The sequence below is a fragment of the Pagrus major genome, chromosome 23, assembly GCF_040436345.1.
Source record: "Pagrus major chromosome 23, Pma_NU_1.0".
Classification (NCBI taxonomy): domain Eukaryota; kingdom Metazoa; phylum Chordata; class Actinopteri; order Spariformes; family Sparidae; genus Pagrus; species Pagrus major.
The window spans coordinates 23140974-23161172 of NC_133237.1; the positions used below are offsets into that span (position 1 = coordinate 23140974).

Below are 20199 nucleotides of genomic sequence, written 5' to 3' on the forward strand. Positions count from 1 at the left end.
TATGCTGCATTTAATCCAAACATGCTCTGACAAGGTCAGGAAAACACTAGCTTCAACATGAAAGCATGAAGTTGTACATGCAAATACTGCTTGGCTATTAATCATGGCTCTCTTAGCTAATAAAATTGCTCAGTTGCTTGAAGGCTAAAGCAAGACAGGGCTATGATGGGAAACTGGGTAGAGGGCAGAGAGGGTGAAAATGGGGTGTGGTGAAGAAGAATGTCTATTTGTAAGATAGTTTGTCTGAGAGAAACATAAAGAAAGGTCCCGGGAGAGGTTTTTGGGTAAGGGGGAGACATGGGGTTGAGGGGAGAGGCTGACTTATAGTGGCCTTGGGAGAGTTGGGCCTGTTTCCTGTCAGACGTCCAGGATTCCTGGGTGGGAACATTGGCTGAATCAGCCCCAGGAGGCTGCACTGCTGGGAAGTCTGCCAAGTCTTTCCAGTGCCCTGCAGGATATGACATCAGACTGAGAAACCTGTAGGTGAAGTTGTGTACACAAAAACATGTAAGTCTGCACACAAGACTGAAGTGGGGTTGTCCCAGCAAATAGTTTGTAGCAGTTTACAGTTCATACTAAGAAACAAAACGTGTACAAAAAATCCTTAACGCACTTGTGAATCATTTCCAGTAGATTACGTAAATATAGTACACATACAGAACTGCCTAGTCCATATATATGTGGCCTAAGATGACTTGTATGAAAAAATGGATCACTGCTCAATATATGTAGGTCTGTAGGTTTAACTTAGGTCAGGTAACTGTTGATTTGACAGCCACAAAACCACAGACTCCTACGTTGTAAAAGAAACCATCTGCAATGACACAGTGCCACCTTGTGGTAAAATTGGCATATAGCAAACAACACTTGAAAGATGTTTTCTCCATGCTCTTTTTTTTTTAAACTGCAAATCTGCCAAATAAAATAGAAGTCGCTCAAATGTATGTCTGGCGTTATATTTACTTATAACAGAGAGAGACGAGGAGAAGCCCAGTCCGGATCGAAAGCATAATCACAAGGTTACATTACAGTAAAAGAGGAAATTCTTCTACAGCTTTTACCCTGCACTAATGCAACTACTACAATTATTCACTACAAGCACGGTGTTATCTAATAAATGCGTTCATTCAAAACTATAGATACATACCATCTCAAGATTTATTGCTATTATTGCTCATTAATAAACAACGTTCAGATTGCTTCCGCTTGGTCAGTTGTCCACACCATCAGGCAAACAGTAGGGGAAGGTCGAGTTGGTTGTTGATGTCAAGAAAACGACTTCTTTGACAAACACAACCACGTGACAATCACGATTGTGTTGCATATCGTATGTGTCGTAAGAAAATGTGTTTTGCGCCCAAAAGATTCATACAGCGAGTAAATATCACGTCCCTCGCTCAAGCGATTTACCCGTAGATCACTGCAGTGGTACAGTCCACAACACCCGGGTTTCCGCGCGAAAAGACGGCCCGCGCGCCCGAATTGCTTATAGCATCCATTGCAAGAATCAGCTCACAACAGGCAGTCACTGTGGAGCCGCACTGTGGTCGCCGACGGCGGGTTTGAACATTGTTTTAACGGATTTTAAAGCGATTTTATCTCTTTTGTCTTTTACGTTTAGCTAGCTGTATACCATGCCATCCAGGACTTCACTGTCTCTGCCAGAGGATGTCAGGAAAAGGTACGGTAACATTAGTAAACGTGAATGCTAATAATGCCCTGGTGATGTAGCATGCATGTAGCTTGTTGTCTTGGTTCAAAAGCCACAACAACAACAACAACAGTGAAAACCACATAACTATCTGCTTTAGGCGTGCCTTGGTTGTCGTGACCGGGGCCACTACTTTACCTTTTTGTTTGTAGTAGCAGCCGCAGCTAGCGTTAGCTTGTTGCCACTTGACAGTCGGGGTTGATGCCGCATACTGAGTTAACATTAGCCCCCTGTTAACGTCAGCCAGTTAGCATCATAGCCTGTCAATGGATGGAGCAGCGTGAGGGATTTGGCGCCACTCAGGAAGTTTTGCTATGTATGTTTCTGCTAGCTCCCCGTCACTCCGGTTTTATTGCTAAAAGCTTGGTGGGAAATGTGGTCGCAGACGATTTGCACATTGTCGCACTGATAATTAACATAGCAGTCGCCGTAGCGATGTTTTGACATGTTCGTTGTGTCTCGTTCAGGCTGGAGGTGCTGGATGAGGATGGATCTTCAGACGAGGTGGGTTATGTGTCTCCCTGCTATCAGTAAAAGCCTGCAAGTAATCTCAACAAGTGTGACTCCAGCTGGTCACTATTTGGTGCTGATGATGAGTGCTCAGTTTGTAGCAACATGATTTTAGGTTAACGGTATAGTTTCACATTAATGGGAAGCATTACCCTCAGTAGGATTTCACTTATCTAAGTCTTTAATAATGTCTCGTTCAATTATAATTAATGACTTTTGAAGGAGTCCCTCAATACGATTTTAAAGCAGAAAGGTGAACTTTACGGATGATGGCATATAGAAGCAAATCCCGGGGCTGCTCCTCAGTTGCCCTGCATGTTAGAAAATTAATTTGGATTTAATATCTTGAACACTATCACTCCCCAAAGTGTGATGAAGAGATAATCAGTACCAGGCTTGATGATGTCATCTTCAAGTTAAGGATTTTTTTTATGTAAAGCATTTGCAGTTCAGACGGTTATCTCAGACTTTAACACTTTAAATAGCACAATTATGAATTAGTTTATCATTAAGGATTAACTAGGTAATCTAGTATCAGTATCATTTCGTTCAGTTTACCTGCTGCATGTAGCCTTTCTTATTCTGTTATGATAGTATTCTTAAAAATGCATCATAACTTTACTGTTCATTTGTTTTGTATCCTCAAGTTCAACTTGGCTTTTCTGACGTGATACTTTTTATAAAAATGCCCTTCCAGGATCATGTGAAAGAGAAACTCAAGTTGGTGCAGGACTTCCTGCATGTTGATGCTCAGGACCAGCTTACCAGCCTGGAGGAAAAGATGAAAAGTTCAGAGATCTCAATGGTTAGTGACTCTAAGTTATAGGAATCGTTACTGCTTGTTGAAATTTACTGCTCGTTATTGTCCTGTGATGTGTAATGTATTCCATGCACTTTCCACAGGAGGTGTACATCTCTAAAGTAAAGACTTTGCTGGGGAAAGAGCTTCATCTTGAAAATGGCTCACATGCTGATGGCACGGAGCAGAATGGAAAGACAAATGGCTTCACAAATGGCTCCCACAAAGATGAGGACAGTGAAGATGTTACCATGGATGTACAGGAGGAAGAGGAGGCTGTCAAGTCACCTACTGCTCCCAAAGGAAAGGGTGGACGCAGGAGCAAGGCAAATTCTGACCCCAAAAGCAAGTTTGAAACTTCTTGTTGATATTTATGATGAAATAGGTGCATTTAAAGGTGGTGATGACCCCCAAATCAAATAGTTTGAAACAATGGTATATAAAAAATGCAATCTTGTTTTTCTTCTTTGTAGAGTCTCCAGCCAGTACCAGAGTTACAAGAAACAGTGGGAAACAGCCAACCATCTTGTCAATGTTCTCCAAAGTGTGCGTATATTAGTTTTGTATTGTGCCCTATACTTTGTCATTCACTCCACTCATTTTCAGCAAAAAAAACCTGAAGTTTTGTCATGCCTTGTTCAAGTATTCAAGTATTTTTTCCCCCCCTTTTTTTATATAAATATGTTTTACAGTCAAAAGCGTAAGTCTGAAGACTTGAATGGAGAAGCCACTAATGGACAAACTGAAGTGAAGAAAGAGGAAGATACCGTAGAAGAGGTGAAGCATTTTTAAATGCATGTCAGTGATATTTAAATATCAAGAGTAAGTGACCATCTCAAAGTTTGGTATCTAACATTGCCCATACTTTAAAATCTATTGTAGACTCGGGAGGAGAAGCGTCTCAAAGTTGACTCGGATGAAAGGTATGTCTTTTACACTCCAAACGTTAATTATGGTGATGGAGCTCACACAATAGTGAACGTACTAATACTTTTCGTTATGCAGTGCTGCTCCAGAGGAGTCGAAGAGCGAGATGATTAAGCCTGTTTCTGCTGCAAAGGTAATGAATTGGGTCTTTCACCTCAGTGTCATAGCTGGAAACCTTTTTTAAACATTAATGCTTAGTACTGTACTAAATGTTTTTTGTTTTTGTTTTTAGACACCACCTCCCAAATGTCCAGACTGCAGACAGTATTTGGATGACACAGACCTCAAGTTCTTTCAGGGGGATCCTGATAATGCGGTAAGAGTTTGTCATTCAAGTAGTGGCTTTATCATGTGTGTTGTTTGTAAAGCTCCTATGTTTTGAATGCGCTACATTTTTCATGTACATTTTCACACTAATAATTAAGTAGAGTTTATCACATGAAACCCGTCATTTATTTTTTTTCAGTTTTTTTAGGTTGTTGTAATGGTGTATGTGTAATGTTTTTATTTTGAATGTCATCACTTATGTGGACTGGAAGTACTATGAAGCTGAAACAATTCTGTGCTTTCCATCTTCAGCTGGATGAACCAGAAATGTTAACAGATGAGCGCCTCTCCCTGTTTGACTCAAATGAGGATGGATTTGAGAGCTATGAGGATCTCCCACAACACAAGATTACAAACTTCAGGTAAGTGATTCTCCAACCGTCTTCAGTGTTTTAGGTGATACTTGGCCAGTTTATCCAGTGAAGGGAGAGAAAAAAATACTTGAATTGATGGAAGCTTTTGTATTGCAGCGAGTGAGGTTTTGTTTGTGATCGCGTTGACGCTTATGTCTTGCAGTGTATATGACAAGCGTGGCCATCTTTGTCCATTTGACTCTGGACTGATTGAGAAGAATGTTGAGCTCTACTTCAGCTGTGTTGTTAAACCCATCTATGATGACAACCCTTGCTTGGATGGTATGAAAACTCACATTTTAAAAATGAAAACTTAATGTGGGTTGTAAATGTATTTTTTTTCCCCTTCTTATCCATTACAACCAAGCAGATTCACCTTAGTTTATGTGTCTGGTGTTTATTTATTCATTTTTTTTCTTTTCAGGTGGTGTTCCTGCCAAGAAGCTTGGACCCATCAATGCCTGGTGGATCACTGGTTTTGATGGTGGAGAAAAAGCTCTTATTGGTTTCACTACAGGTAGACATTTAAAAAAATAAGAATAATTTTTTTTAAGCTTTCTGCTCCAGATTTGTATGTATTATACCCTGTATGATGCACTAATGGTTGCTCTATCTTTATTATCCAGCTTTTGCTGATTACATCCTGATGCAGTCAAGTGAGGAGTACGCACCCATCTTTGCAGTGATGCAGGAGAAAATCTATATGAGCAAGATTGTGGTGGAATTTCTCCAGAAGAATCGTGATGCTACTTATGAGGACCTTCTCAACAAGATTGAGGTGAGGACTTGTGTTGACCACAACATCTTTGTCTTTTTCGATCTTTTGGGAATTAAATAATGTTGTCTATATTCAACATGGTTCTGTTTTTCAAGGGGTCATCAGTGGTCGCTGCTACAGAAGAGATAGTGTTTTATATCACATTGATGGCAAGATGGTAGTGGCATGTTCCAGAAGTGCTGAACTCAATATATAAACCGAAACAAAGAGATGAGACAATCACTCACAGAAAAGTTGTTGTAGACAAGTAATCATGTTTCAGTTGATTGTCAGAAAGTCTACCATTAACTATTTGTCCAGTCCATTTTTTTTAAGTTAATGTCAGCGGTAAATTGTTAAAGCCTCTGGCATGAGAGGATGAACAATTTTGACAAAATTTGCAATGTGAAGAGACTTTGCTGTCTTGTGACGGCAGCAGATCTGAGCTGTTGACCAAAAGCGTCAGTATTTGACTATATGAGACTCGACAATCTACCATCTTTCTCCAGGAAGTTACATTTTGCTGCTTTAAGTGGGTGCTGTGTGAACCTTAGCCCAGTCACACCCATACATTTGACATTTTGTGAGTGTAACATTTCTGAGATAAAGAGAAATTTGACCCCCGACCAACTTCTTTTTCTTCGGCCCTCAGACAACTGTGCCTCCTGCAGGACTGAACTTCAACTGCTTCACTGAAGACACACTGCTGCGCCATGCCCAGTTTGTGGTGGAGCAGGTGGAGAGCTATGATGAGGCCGGTGACTCGGACGAGCAGCCCATCATTGTCACTCCCTGCATGAGAGACCTGATCAAGCTTGCCGGAGTCACTCTGGGGAAAAGGTACAGCTGAAAGATGATTATGATTTGGTTCCTTCTTACCATAAAGAATTGGCTTTGATTCCCGAGCCTTTTTAAAGGGATAGTATGCAGGTTTATACTTAATTTAAACATCAATCGAAAGGGGGAGGAGGGGTGTCATGCTTTTTTTTTTTTCTTTTTTTTTTTTAAATGTTAAGCTGCAGATTCTTGGCCCCTCGGTGCATGCAATCACCGCTTTAAGTGAAACATGGGCAGTGTACATGCTATGTATAATACTTAAATGAAGACTCCCCATTTCAAGCTTCACCCAGGTTTATTAGCAGCAGCTCCTTTGCAACCCACATGCTTCAAGATGTGAAGTTAATTTTATTTATTTGCTTGTATTCCTGTATTTCTGCTCCTCCCTCCTTGTTCTCCCTGATGTCTAACATTCCTTTGACATTTCCTAATGCAGCATGCTGCTGTACTGGTAGGTAGGCCTTGTTGTGAATGCATCCTTAGCTTGTACGGTGGTGTGTTTTAGTGTGAAGCATTTAGAGGCTATATGGACAAAAACGGCATTATTCCAGAGTTCATGCTATAATTTTTTAATTTATAATTTTATTTTGTATTTTGCTTTTACATTGTTGTTTATTTTATCTGGCATATTTGAATTCTGGCCAAGAAGTATCTTGGCCAGTCACAATCAATACAAATTAATTATAAACAATATATAATGTCTGGTAGTATATTATGTACAAAATGGACTCAAGTAAGTTTTTAAGTGTAAGAAACTTTATTTAACAATCATGAAATTTTGTAATTGTTCAAATATGCAAATTTGCTTTCCTTTTCGTTCTACGTTGCAGTCATGCAAACTCTCTTCTGGTACTTTTGACATCTATTAATTAAAGGAGCATGTATGTCAAATTGGCTGGAATTATCCCTAAAAGTAATTGGTAGACAAGGGAAGCAGTTTTCCAGTTTAAACTTTATTTCCATTTCTTTCTTTTTTTTTCTTTTTTTTTTTTTTTTCTCAAAAGGAAAAGCAGTTGAAGCCTCTAATGTAAGCCACGTCTCCTGGAGAGTTTTCTCATGGCACTTAATCCATGCTACAATAAGCTGACGGTTGTGTAACGATTAAGAGTTAGAACATGGGATATCCCCAATGTTGTGATTTCTGATGTGAACCATCAGGGTTTTATAAACTGTTCACAAGTTAAGTTACACCTGGGCTACCTTTTTAGGCTGCGTTTCTTGTCTGTGTCATTTAGGGAGACAAACTACATTAACTCTTTTTGGAACACAGAGGTGTGGCCTTGGTCAACCCTGTGTTGAAACATTTTATCTTTAATTGAGAGGGAAAATAATCTTCAGAGAAGTTGAGGGGGAAAATAACACTGGTTGCCACATGAGAGCAAAGTCGTAACTCTCTGCAGGCCTGAATGTTTGTGACAGCCTTAATCGGCCATTTGCATCCAACAGGAACTCTGCATTGTACATCTTTACTGTGTCTGTTTGGTTTTGTTTGCTCGTTTCTCATGTTGCATGGCCTGATGCTGTGGTGTGTTGACGGCCAGGGGCTTCATAATGCCATCGCTCCACATATCATCAGGTGTTTGTGCAAAACCAAGTAGATCTCTCCTCTGAACATGAGCTTTATTCTATTGACAGGAGAGCTGCCAGAAGACAGGCCATTCGTCACCCAACTAAGATTGAGAAGGACAGCAAGGGTCCGACTAAAGCCACCACTACCACGCTGGTGTACCAGATCTTTGATACCTTCTTCTCTGATCAAATAGAACAGAATGATAAAGAGAGTACTGGGGCCAAAAGACAGCGCTGTGGTGTCTGTGAGGTGAGTGGTTATGAAAGTGAGACCCCACTATTTCAGCAGTATGTGGTGTGCTTTTAGCATTTTGCATGTCCTCTGTAATTCCTAACAGTTGAAATCCATATATATTTTTTTTCCCCCTTGTTTTCAGGTTTGCCAATCCCCTGATTGCGGCAAGTGTACAGCTTGCAAGGACATGATCAAATTTGGAGGAAGTGGCAAAAGCAAGCAGGCTTGTAAGCAAAGAAGGTTAGTGTATCTCTGAGTCGTTCAATCTGCAGCCTTATGAATGTATGCTGGTGAAGGTTTAGTTTCTTATTGTGTAATTACTTTGTCACAAACATTTTTCCTAGGCTTCTTCTACATCAAAAACAAACTTTCAAAAATGATGCTTTTATGTGCTGTAACAAGGTCATGGTACATGAAGGTCTATAGTCTTTAATTCCTTTTTTCAACACAACTTTTATTTAGATGCCCAAACCTGGCAGTTAAGGAGGCTGAAGATGATGAGAACATTGAAGAGGAAGATGTTCCAGTTGAAAAGGCCAAAAAGGTTTCTCAAGCTAAGAGGAAGAAGCAAACCCTGTGCAGCCTGACGTGGATCGGAGAGCCTATTCAGGTATTTGTTTTCCTCGTCCTTGGTGGTTATGATGAAGTTTTCTCGTCATGCCTTGGTACCCAGCCGCGCGCGTGTGTGTATATATACATAATGTATGTTTTGTCTCCACTCCCTTCAGACTGAGGGGAAGAGGCAGTACTACAGCAAGGTCTGTCTGAATGATGAAGTACTGGAGGTGGGAGACTGTGTCTCAGTCTCATCAGAGGATCCATCCATTCCTCTGTATCTGGCAAGGTGAGTCTGTTTAGACGCTTTAATAACATTTTGGTAACACTGGTTTGCATGATTCTAATGACTTAATCCCTCTCAGGATCACGTCACTGTGGGAGGACACCCACGGAAAGATGTTCCATGCCCACTGGTTCCTTCGTGGGATCCACACAGTGCTGGGAGAGTGTTCTGATCCACTCGAGCTTGTCCTTGTTGATGAGTGTGAAGACATGCAGCTCAATTATGTGCAAGGCAAAGTTAACGTCACATATAAAGCCCCATCTAACAACTGGTTTATGGAGGTGAGTTTACTTGACAGAAGGTGAATTTGCATTTTCTCACACATTTTTCTTGATGCTGTGGTTATTTTTGTTTTATAGGGCGGCATGGACAATGAAATCAAAGTGATTGATGATGATGGGAAGAGTTTCTTCTATCAGTTCTGGTACGACACAGAGTTCGCCCGCTTTGTGATGCCTCCCAAGACCACTCCATCTGAAGACTGCAAGTTCAAGTAAGCACCATCCACACATGTATTTGAACTGCACTCTATATCTGTTCTTGTTTTTTGTTTTTTTTTAACCATGTGTATTTATGTGCTTCCAGGTACTGTAGCAGCTGTGTGAGGACTAATGAAAGGAAGGAACAGGAAATGCCTCGTGCATCTGAACCCCTGCTGGACAAAGACCACGACTCCAAGGCTCTGTATAATCTGGCCTGCTTTAAGGGGTTGCAGTTTAAGGTGGGAGACGGTGTCTACCTGCCTCCTGATGCATTTAATTTCGGGTGAGGAACTTGATTCAAAATTTGGAACTTCTTCAAACTTGTATAATAAGGAATATGTCTGAGACTCATTGCATTGTTTTCCTGCTCTCAGTGTGAAGCCAGCTAGTCCAGTGAAGCGCTCCCATAGGAAGGAAGATGTGGATGAGGAGCTGTATCCAGAATATTACAGGAAGTCCTCAGACTACATCAAGGGATCAAACCTGGATGCTCCCGAGCCTTTCCGCATTGGGCGCATCAAGGAGATCTTCTGTCACAGGCGTAGCAATGGGAAGCCTGACACCTCAGAGGTCAAACTGCGACTCTACAAGTTCTACAGGTAAAAATACATTAAAATTATTGGTTACAGACTAAACCCTGAATGACAACAATTTATTTTTAAAGAGTTAACTGGCTTTTGTCTAATCTACCAGGCCTGAGAACACTCACAAAGGTGTCAAAGCCAGTTACCACACAGACATCAACCAGCTCTACTGGAGTGATGAAGAAGTGACCGTCGACATGGCCGAGGTGCTTGGCCGCTGTCAAGTAGAATATGGAGAAGACTTGAATGAATCAGTCCAGGACTATTCCAGTGGTGGACCTGACCGCTTCTATTTCCTGGAGGTACAGTTGGTATACTTTCTGGAATTTCAGATTAGATCACTTGTCAGTTGATTAGCATACTGGCATTTTTTTTAAGAGTGCATCAAAAGATCAAATGTTGAGCTAAATTGGGAAAACTTATATTATGCCTAAACTTGAAATCTTCAATATTGTGTAAATGTTTGTTCTTTTGACCTTCCTCTCACAGGCCTATAGTGCAAAGTCAAAAAGCTTTGAAGACCCTCCAAATCATGCTCGCTCAGTTGTTCATAAAGGCAAAGGAAAGGGCAAAGGGAAAGGTAAAAATGCAGGCATAAGAAAATTACATTTTCTTGATCTAAGTCTGGTTTTAGGCTTACTGAAATCTTAATCTAATTATCATTTTATTCTCTTCAAGGTAAAGGCAAAGGAAAGGCTTCTGCTGCACAGGAACCACAGGACTCTCAGACTGAACCACAGACACTTAAAGTGCCCAAATATCGCACACTGGATGTGTTCTCTGGCTGCGGTGGACTTTCTGAAGGCTTCCACCAGGCTGGTAAATCCTTTTTCAGTGCCACTCATGAAATGTGTTCTCGGCTCCACAAATGTTTACATACATATGTCTGGGCACTACGTTTTATTTTTCAGTGCTGAACATATGAGTCATTGCTTTCTTTAGGTGTCTCTGAGACTCTGTGGGCCATAGAGATGTGGGAGCCTGCAGCACAGGCCTTCAGGCTCAACAACCCTGGCACCACAGTCTTCACTGAGGACTGCAACGTTTTGCTGAAGTTGGTCATGTCTGGAGAGAAGACAAATTCTCTTGGCCAGAAGCTGCCTCAGAAAGGTGATGTTGAGATGTTGTGTGGAGGACCTCCTTGCCAAGGGTTCAGTGGGATGAACCGCTTCAACTCCCGCACTTATTCTGCATTCAAGAACTCCCTCGTGGTCTCCTATCTCAGGTCAGTGTCTGTAAAGAGCAGATTGTCATCATGAACCTCTAGAGATTTAGTGACCGTACACTGACATTTACAATATGTTTTTCCTCTCTCGCAGTTACTGTGATTACTACAGACCCAAATTCTTCCTGCTTGAGAACGTGAGGAACTTTGTGTCATTCAAAAGCTCCATGGTCCTGAAGTTGACTCTACGCTGTCTTGTGCGCATGGGCTACCAGTGCACTTTTGGTGTCCTGCAGGTAGGTCTGACTAATGTGACTTTTGTCTGTCGTGTCTGGCCAGTTTTGTGCTTTGGCTGGTGATCTGGAGGAATAGCATTAACTTTGGCATGTGTGAAACTCGCCCGGTAAAGCTCCTTATCTTTATGATTGTATGTGCCCTCCCCAGATCCACCAATAGCGGTTGGCAGTGTCGGACACGGCAGCGTGAAATTGAATTGGCTATCTCAAATTTGGAGGGAGGGGATATAAACCTCCATATTTTTTATTTTAATTAATGTCATTTAAATTTGAATTCTGACACAACCTGCCCCCTTTTCACTGTCGCACATGCAAGGAGTATTTTATGGTGATCACCTTTACTGCACCACTAACATGCTGAATGCTGCCCTCCTCATCAGGCCGGTCAGTACGGTGTTGCCCAGACCCGCCGCAGGGCAATCATCCTGGCTGCTGCTCCGGGTGAGGAGCTGCCTCGTTATCCTGAGCCTCTGCATGTGTTTGCCCCCAGAGCTTGCTCTCTGAGCGTGGTAGTGGACGAAAAGAAATACGTCAGTAATGTCACACGGTAATATAAACATTTCCTATTATACTATTTATTGATCCATCATTCTGGATCACAAACCTGTATAGCTCAGTGTGTACACAAGACTAAATTTTCTGTCTTCAACAGAGGCAATGGAGGAATCTACCGAACCATCACTGTCAGAGACACCATGTCTGACCTGCCAGAGATCCGCAATGGTGCAGCTGCGTTGGAGATTTCCTACAACGGGGAGCCTCAGTCTTGGTTCCAGAGGCAGATCAGAGGCACACAATACCAGCCAATCCTCAGAGATCATATCTGCAAGGTGAGCTGTCTCACTTGGACTTTTTTGTCTTGGTAGTAACATTAACATAATGTAGCTGTACTGTGTTAATGTGCTCACCTATGTAATTGATGGTAAAAGTTAAGTTTCTAACAACAAAATATATCTATTGTGTTTTTAGGACATGAGTGCTCTGGTTGAAGGTCGGATGCGTCACATCCCCCTCGCTCCAGGCTCTGACTGGAGGGATCTGCCCAACCTTGAGGTCCGGCTGAGAGATGGCACTATGACCAAGAAACTGCGTTACACACACCCTGACAAAAAGAATGGACGCAGCAGCACTGGTGCACTCCGAGGTGTTTGCACTTGTGCAGGAGGTATGTCAGTGTATACTGAAATAATAGAAACTAAGAGAGCTTATAGTTCTAGTGTGGAGGCATCTCTGATTTATGTTTGTGGTTTTAGGGAAGCCATGCGACCCCGCAGACAGGCAGTTCAATACCCTGATCCCTTGGTGTCTGCCCCATACTGGCAACCGCCACAATCACTGGGCCGGACTCTATGGCAGATTGGAGTGGGACGGCTTCTTCAGTACAACGGTCACTAACCCTGAACCCATGGGCAAGCAGGTACATCAGCTTTCTATAAATATGCATTTTAAATCAAAAACACTTCAAATGTTTCAAAATGAACACAAAATTGCTTGACCTTATTATTATCCTTATTATATCCTGTAACAGATAACTTCACTTTTGAGTCTTAATCCAAGCATTTTAATTTCAGGGCCGTGTTCTGCATCCTGAGCAGCACAGAGTGGTCAGTGTGAGGGAGTGTGCACGCTCTCAGGGATTCCCTGACACCTACCGCTTCTTTGGAAACATCCTGGACAAACACAGACAGGTAGAATCTTTTAAATCTTTTGGTTCCAAAATATGGTGTGTGACAACGGCAGATTTTGGGCTCTGTCACTGTTTGGGTCACAGGACAAATTGCCAAATATTTATCCATGAGCTCATTGTTTTGCTTTTTCGTGTGCAACTTGGTTCAAACTCATCATTTTCATAGTGATTAAGGCCACAGCAGGCAGCTGTTTTCAGGGAAAGAGCCACTGACTAGCTGCATAGTACCAAACTTCAGAGACAAAATTTGGTGACTATCTTTTTGAATATAGTGGATCATCTAACAGCTCAAAATTCAAATATTTTCAAAAAACAGACTTAAAGTGAATATTAGACTTTGCTTGAAACACCCCTTCACATGAATGCTAATATTGCTGTGTGTGTGATTAGGCAACTGTTCCCTAACAAATTTGCCATATCAACTTAGAAACTGATGTTTTAACACGTGCTTCTGCTGCCCTCAAGTGGCCAAAAAACAACTGTTATTTCAAGTTTTGAATAAAGTACATTAATACTGAAGTTACAAACGATATCAACATGGCTGCTCTGCGAAGTCTGAAGTACATCACAGTTCAAATGACACACTCACAGATTATGTAATTGTTTCTTCCTGTTTCTGCCAGGTTGGAAATGCTGTGCCCCCTCCACTCTCCAGGGCCATAGGCATGGAGATTAAGAAGTGTGTCATGGAGAGAATGAAGGGAGAAAAAGCATCAGGTGACTAATCTCTCTGAATTATGCTCTTCTGCGTTACATTTTATACTTAAATATGCATAAAGCCTTACACATGTTGTATTTTTCCCCTCCAGAGAACATCAAACAAGAGAAGATGGAGGTCACCGATTAGTCCCCTGGTTACCTTCCCAACAAGACTTGGTTCCACAGATCCTGACGTTTCAGGCAATCATTCCTTTTTGAATAAGCTGGCTTTCAACTGTGTCACTAAGTGACAGCCATGGACATTCAGTGCAGTGCCATTCCATGTTTTCAGTTTTTAAATGTGCTTTTAATCATGTTGTTGGGAAATGTTCACCCAATGTGGGTTAAATTGTATGTAGTTTTTATATGTGTAATGTTTCAAATAAAGCTCTTATGAAATTGATCATTTGTAAATTTTAATGTATTGAAACTGTCATACATGTGTGTATATATAATTTGCATATATAATAACTGAAATTATGCTGGTAAAGCTGTTTAATTTAGCAGGTAAAGTGTGTTCTCACCTAGTATCTCATCCAGATTGTTTAACTACAGTTGTAACAAATGGCAGTTTACATCTGTCTGGAGTGACTCTGGTTGAGGTTTCCACAAACCACACTTGATTTTAATGTGGAGGAAAAAGAAACTGCTGTGGCAGACAAACATTTTAACCAGAAGAGATTTTGCTGTCCCTACCAATGTGACCATTTCTTTAATCTCTCTGGTTGTATTGTCATTGTGGTGATGTTGCAATTCAGCAGAACTTGTGTATATTGGATTTTAGTAATTTCTTGTATTAGTCATTGGTTTAGTCAAACATGCTTTTAGTCCAGAAAAATAACTTTTAGAAGATATTGCAATATTAAAATGTAAAAACAAGAGGGTGGGTTAGCCTTACCTAATCATTTATTATCACTGGGCCTCACAACTGAGACTTGTCACAGGCTGGGTAAAAGTCAGTTTTCCTTTACAGATCTGGGAAATATAGGTCTAGATAATGAATCGATGTCAGACCGTCCTTTTGTATGTTCCAGGAAGTTACAAATCAAGATGAAGGATAATTTTATAGCTACAAATAAATGCAAGTCTTTGAATAGCATATGTAAACATTTTGGAGCACCTATTGCTTATAACCCTGACTTTGAATATACTTGTGTAGATGTGGGGTTTAGAGATTGGAAAGCTGCTGGTATCACAAAAATTGATTATATGTATCTGGGTGATGCACTTAAGTCTTTTCAGCAACTACAGGAAGAGTTCAATCTCTCTCAAACACACTTTTATCATTACTTACAAATCAGGAGTTATTTAAACTCAACTCCATATTACAAAAGTGGCAGAAAGCTGAATATTCTTGATAGTCTTATCACGAAAGCAGCAACAATTAATAAGAAAGTCATGACATATATAAGACCAGTTGCTTATGAATGATAAGAATACAATGAACATTAAAAATAGCTGGGAAATAGACCTGGTGCAAGGTTTTGTATAATGCCAAGAAAATTACTAGATCAGACAAATCACACGAAACACAATAAAAATATAATTAATAAACTGCATGTGACTCCTGAAATACATAGTAAATATGATGACTCGTGTTCTGCAGCATGCAGGAAGTGTCAAAAACAACTAGGCACTTATTTTCATTTAATATGGTCATGTCCATTGATTAAAATATTCTGGCCTACTGTTCAAACAGATAGAGAACTTCCTTGGCATTAAAATAGTAATGGATCCTAAACAGTGTATTTTGGGTATCAGCCCCATGTCCTTGTCTGGGCACGCCTTTCGATCCTGAAGGTTTGGCTTGATGTACATCCTCCTACAATATCAATGTGGTACGCTAAACTACTATCAATTCTTTCTTATGACTTTTGACTTTTTATCTCACACTTTTGACTTTTTATGTCACACTTCTGACTTTTTATTTCACACTTTTGACTTTTTATGTCACACTTCTGACTTTTTATGTCACACGACTTTTTATCTCACACTTTTGACTTTTTATGTCACACTTTTGACTTTTTATTTCACACTTTTGACTTTTCATCTCACACTTTTGACTTTTTATTTCACACTTTTGACTTTTTATCTCACACTTCTGACTTTTTATGTCACACTTTTGACTTTTTATGTCACACTTTTGACTTTTTATTTCACACTTTTGACTTTTTATGTCACACTTTTGACTTTTTATCTCACACTTTTGACTTTTTATGTCACACTTTTGACTTTTTATTTCACACTTTTGACTTTTTATGTCACACTTTTGACTTTTTATGTCACACTTCTGACTTTTTATTTCACACTTTTGACTTTTCATCTCACACTTTTGACTTTTTATCTCACACTTGACTTTTTATTTCACACTTTTGACTTTTTATTTCACACTTCTGACTTTTTATTTCACACTTTTGACTTTTTATCTCACACTTGACTTTTCATCTCACACTTTTGACTTTTTATGTCACTTTTGACTTTTTATTTCACACTTTTGACTTTTTATTTCACACTTCTGACTTTTTATTTCACACTTTTGACTTTTCATCTCACACTTTTGACTTTTTATGTCACTTTTGACTTTTTATTTCACACTTTTGACTTATCTCACACTTTTGACTTTTTATTTCACACTTTTGACTTTTTATTTCACACTTTTGACTTTTTATGTCACACTTTTGACTTTTTATCTCACACTTTTGACTTTTCATCTCACACTTTTGACTTTTTATGTCACACTTCTGACTTTTTATTTCACACTTTTGACTTTTTATTTCACACTTTTGACTTTTTATTTCACACTTTTGACTTTTTATCACAATTTTGACTTTTTATGTCACACTTTTGACTTTTTATTTCACACTTTTGACTTTTTATCTCATACTTCTGACTTTTTATTTCACACTTTTGACTTTTCATCTCACACTTTTGACTTTTTATGTCACACTTTTGACTTTTTATTTCACACTTTTGACTTTTTATGTCACACTTTTGACTTTTTATGTCACACTTTTGACTTTTTAGTTCACACTTTTGACTTTTTATCTCACACTTTTGACTTTTTATCTCACACTTTTGACTTTTTAGTTCACACTTTTGACTTTTTATTTCACACGTTTGACTTTTTATCTCACACTTTTGTTTGTGGGACATAAACAAGCACCATTATATAGACTCTCAAGAACAGAGTCAATACAATGAAATAAATCCACTGTTGAATCTGATTATCATGTGTTATCAGTGTCAAAGTTTCCTGGACATTGCTGAAAATTTTTATTTCACAGATGTATGTAGACCAGCTCTATCAAAAATTAACAAGTTTCCTGAATTTCCGGAAAAATCACAGAATTTTTAATGAAAATTCCTGGATTCTTCCTGAAAAAATCCTGAAATTTCCCGGAATTGACCCGGAAAATTAACGGAAAATTAACAATCCCAGAATTTTTTCAGAACATTCCTGCACTTATTTTCAGATTTCTTTTCTGAATAATGTTTACATGTGAAAGAAAAGAAAAGAAAAGAAAAGAAAAGAAAAGAAAAGAAAAGAAAAGAAAATCCAGATTTGATTTATGAAAGCCTGTAAATAAAGTCAGTAACAGCTCTCACAGAATCATTACACTCCATATCCTACAAAAAATTCCCGGAATTTTCTAACTTTTTCAGTTTCAAACATGAAATTTAATTTTTTTTTCCTCCTCAAAAAGTTTTTTTCACCTGGTTTCAGACACCTAAAAAAAAATTTATTTTCATGGAAAATTTCCGGAATTTTTCTTTACAAAATCCTGCCATTCCCCGGGATATTCCCAGAAAATTCCAGGAATATTGTCCCGATTTCTGGGAATTTTCCGGGATAATTCTGACAATTTTTACATGTGAAAGAAAAGAAAATCCAAATTCGATTAATGAGGATTCATCTTTAACTACATTTAAAGCCTGTCAATAAGGTCAGTAACAGCTCTCACAGAATCATTACACTCCATATCCTCATTGTGAGTCCTAATCATGATGCCGGCCGAGTTCACCGTAACTACACTTCAATGAATAAATAGTGTTCACCTATCAAACTTCCATTTTCAAATGATATCCCAGGCTCTAGGGATACCACTGACTGTCGCGCATAATTTGGGCACGTGAAGCAGTCAGTCTGATCGCTGTAAACAAATGAATATTGCACTGACACTCGTGCATAATGCTGATGGACGCATGGACTTTCACAGTCCTCGCACTGCTAAAGGACAACGTGAATTGCAGAATTAATAAAGAATGTTTTCCAACCTCCATCTCAGACACATACAACTTGTTTTCTGTCATTTCTTGCCAGAATTATGCACTTTCTCCCTTTTCCTCTCGGTTGTGGCCGTGATTCACTATTCGCTGTAGACACCCATTGATGAGAAGGCTGATAATACACAGTCTTCCACCCGTGACACTAAGGGCAGCTTAGCACCACGTATGACACATTTCTCACCGAAAGAAACATGACAGTCATGTTACATAACCTGTTACCATATAATAGATGCATGTTGTGTTTAGAGTGCAGCATCAATGTTCATCCAGAGGAGTTTTCATTAAAACTCCCCTGGACGAACATTGATGCTTTTCATCTTATTTAATAACAGAATACAATTTTTTTTTTTTTTTTTTTTTTTAGGTGTCTGAAACCAGGTGAAAAAAACTTTTGGAGGATGAAATAAAATATAAATAAGTGAAAAATACATTTTTCAGGAGATGTTTATGTCTGTGAAGCAGAGAAAATAACAGAATAATTAAAAAAAAAATTCTTTTTAGGAGTCTGAAAGCAAGAATTATTTTTACCATCTGTGAACTGAGTGACTAGGACTCACAATGAGGACATAGAGTGTAATGATTCTGTGAGAGCTGTCACTGACTTTATTTACAGGCTTTCATTAATCAAATCTGAATTTTTTTCTTTCACATGTAGAAATTGTCAGAAAAGAAATCCGGTAATTTTCCGGAAATTTTCCGGGAAAAGTCCCGTAATTTTCTGGGAAATTTCAGGTTTTTTTTGGTTTTTTTTTAGGTGTCTGAAACCAGGCGAAAAAAAACTTAAGAATAATTTTTTTTACCATCTGTGAACTGAGTGACTTGGACTCAAAATGAGGATAGAGTGTAATGATTCTGTGAGAGCTGTCACTGACTTTATTTACAGGCTTTCATAAATCCAATCTGGATTTTTTTTTTCTTTCACATGTGGAAATTGTCAGAAGACTTTTTATCTCACACTTTTGACTTCTTATCTCACACTTTTGACTTTTTATCTCACATTTTTGACTTATTTCACACTTTTGACTTTTTATCTCACATTTTTGACTTATTTCACTTTTGACTTTTTATCTCACATTTTAAATTTCACACTTGACTTTTTATCTCACACTTTTGACTTTTAATCTCATACTTTTGACTTTTTATTTCACACTTTTAACTTTTTATCTCACATTTCTGACTTTTTATTTCACACTTTGGATAATACCAAGAAAATTACTAGTTCAGACAAATCACATGAAACACAATATAAGATAATTAATAAACTGCATGTGACTCCTGAAATACATAGTAAATATGATGACTCATGTTCTGCAGCATGCAGGAAGTGTCAATAACAACTAGGCACTTATTTTCATTTAATATGGTCATGTCCATTGATTAAAATATTCTGGTCTACTGTTCAAACAGAGATAGAGAACTTTCTTGGCATTAAAATAGTAATGGATCCTAAACAGTGTATTTTGGGTATCAGCCCCATGTCCTTGTCTGGGCACGCCTTTCGATCCTGAAGGTTTGGCTTGATGTACATCCTCCTACAATATCAATGTGGTACGATAAACTACTATCAATTCTTTCTTATGACTTTTGACTTTTTATCTCACACTTTTGACTTTTTATCTCATACTTTTGACTTTTTATTTCACACTTTTGACTTTTTATCTCACACTTTTGACTTTTTGTCACACTTTTGACTTTTTATCTCATACTTTTGACTTTTTATCTCACACTTTTGACTTTTTATCTCACACTTGACTTTTTATTTCACACTTGACTTTTTATTTCACACTTTTGACTTTTTGTCACACTTTTGACTTTTTATCTCATACTTTTGACTTTTTATGTCACACTTTTGACTTTTTATTTCACACTTTTGACTTTTTATTTCACACTTTTGACTTTTTATCTCACACTTTTGACTTTTTGTCACACTTTTGACTTTTTATCTCACACTTTTGACTTTTTTTCACACTTTTGACTTTTTATGTCACACTTTTGACTTTTTATGTCACACTTTTGACTTTTTATCTCACACTTTTGACTTTTTGTCACACTTTTGACTTTTTATCTCACACTTTTGACTTTTTGTCACACTTTTGACTTTTTATGTCACACTTTTGACTTTTTATCTCATAC

General features: G+C 38.7%; 1 protein-coding gene across 1 annotated transcript; it reads left to right on the plus strand.

Annotated features, from left to right (window-relative positions):
- The first annotated feature begins 1508 nt into the window (after positions 1-1508).
- On the plus strand, positions 1509-14182 carry dnmt1 (DNA (cytosine-5-)-methyltransferase 1). The gene is made up of 34 exons (XM_073494786.1): positions 1509-1681; positions 2179-2215; positions 2919-3026; positions 3125-3365; positions 3494-3566; positions 3713-3797; positions 3903-3943; positions 4026-4080; positions 4180-4263; positions 4527-4636; positions 4791-4909; positions 5052-5144; positions 5254-5405; positions 6037-6224; positions 7857-8040; positions 8168-8265; positions 8488-8635; positions 8754-8869; positions 8946-9147; positions 9226-9359; positions 9452-9631; positions 9723-9947; positions 10042-10234; positions 10422-10512; positions 10611-10751; positions 10875-11157; positions 11252-11393; positions 11774-11940; positions 12046-12223; positions 12363-12558; positions 12647-12810; positions 12965-13081; positions 13704-13797; positions 13890-14182. Exons 1-34 carry the CDS (start codon positions 1635-1637, stop codon positions 13925-13927), a joined length of 4524 nt encoding a protein of 1507 aa, XP_073350887.1. The 5' UTR covers positions 1509-1634; the 3' UTR covers positions 13928-14182.
- The last annotated feature ends 6017 nt before the right edge of the window (positions 14183-20199 follow it).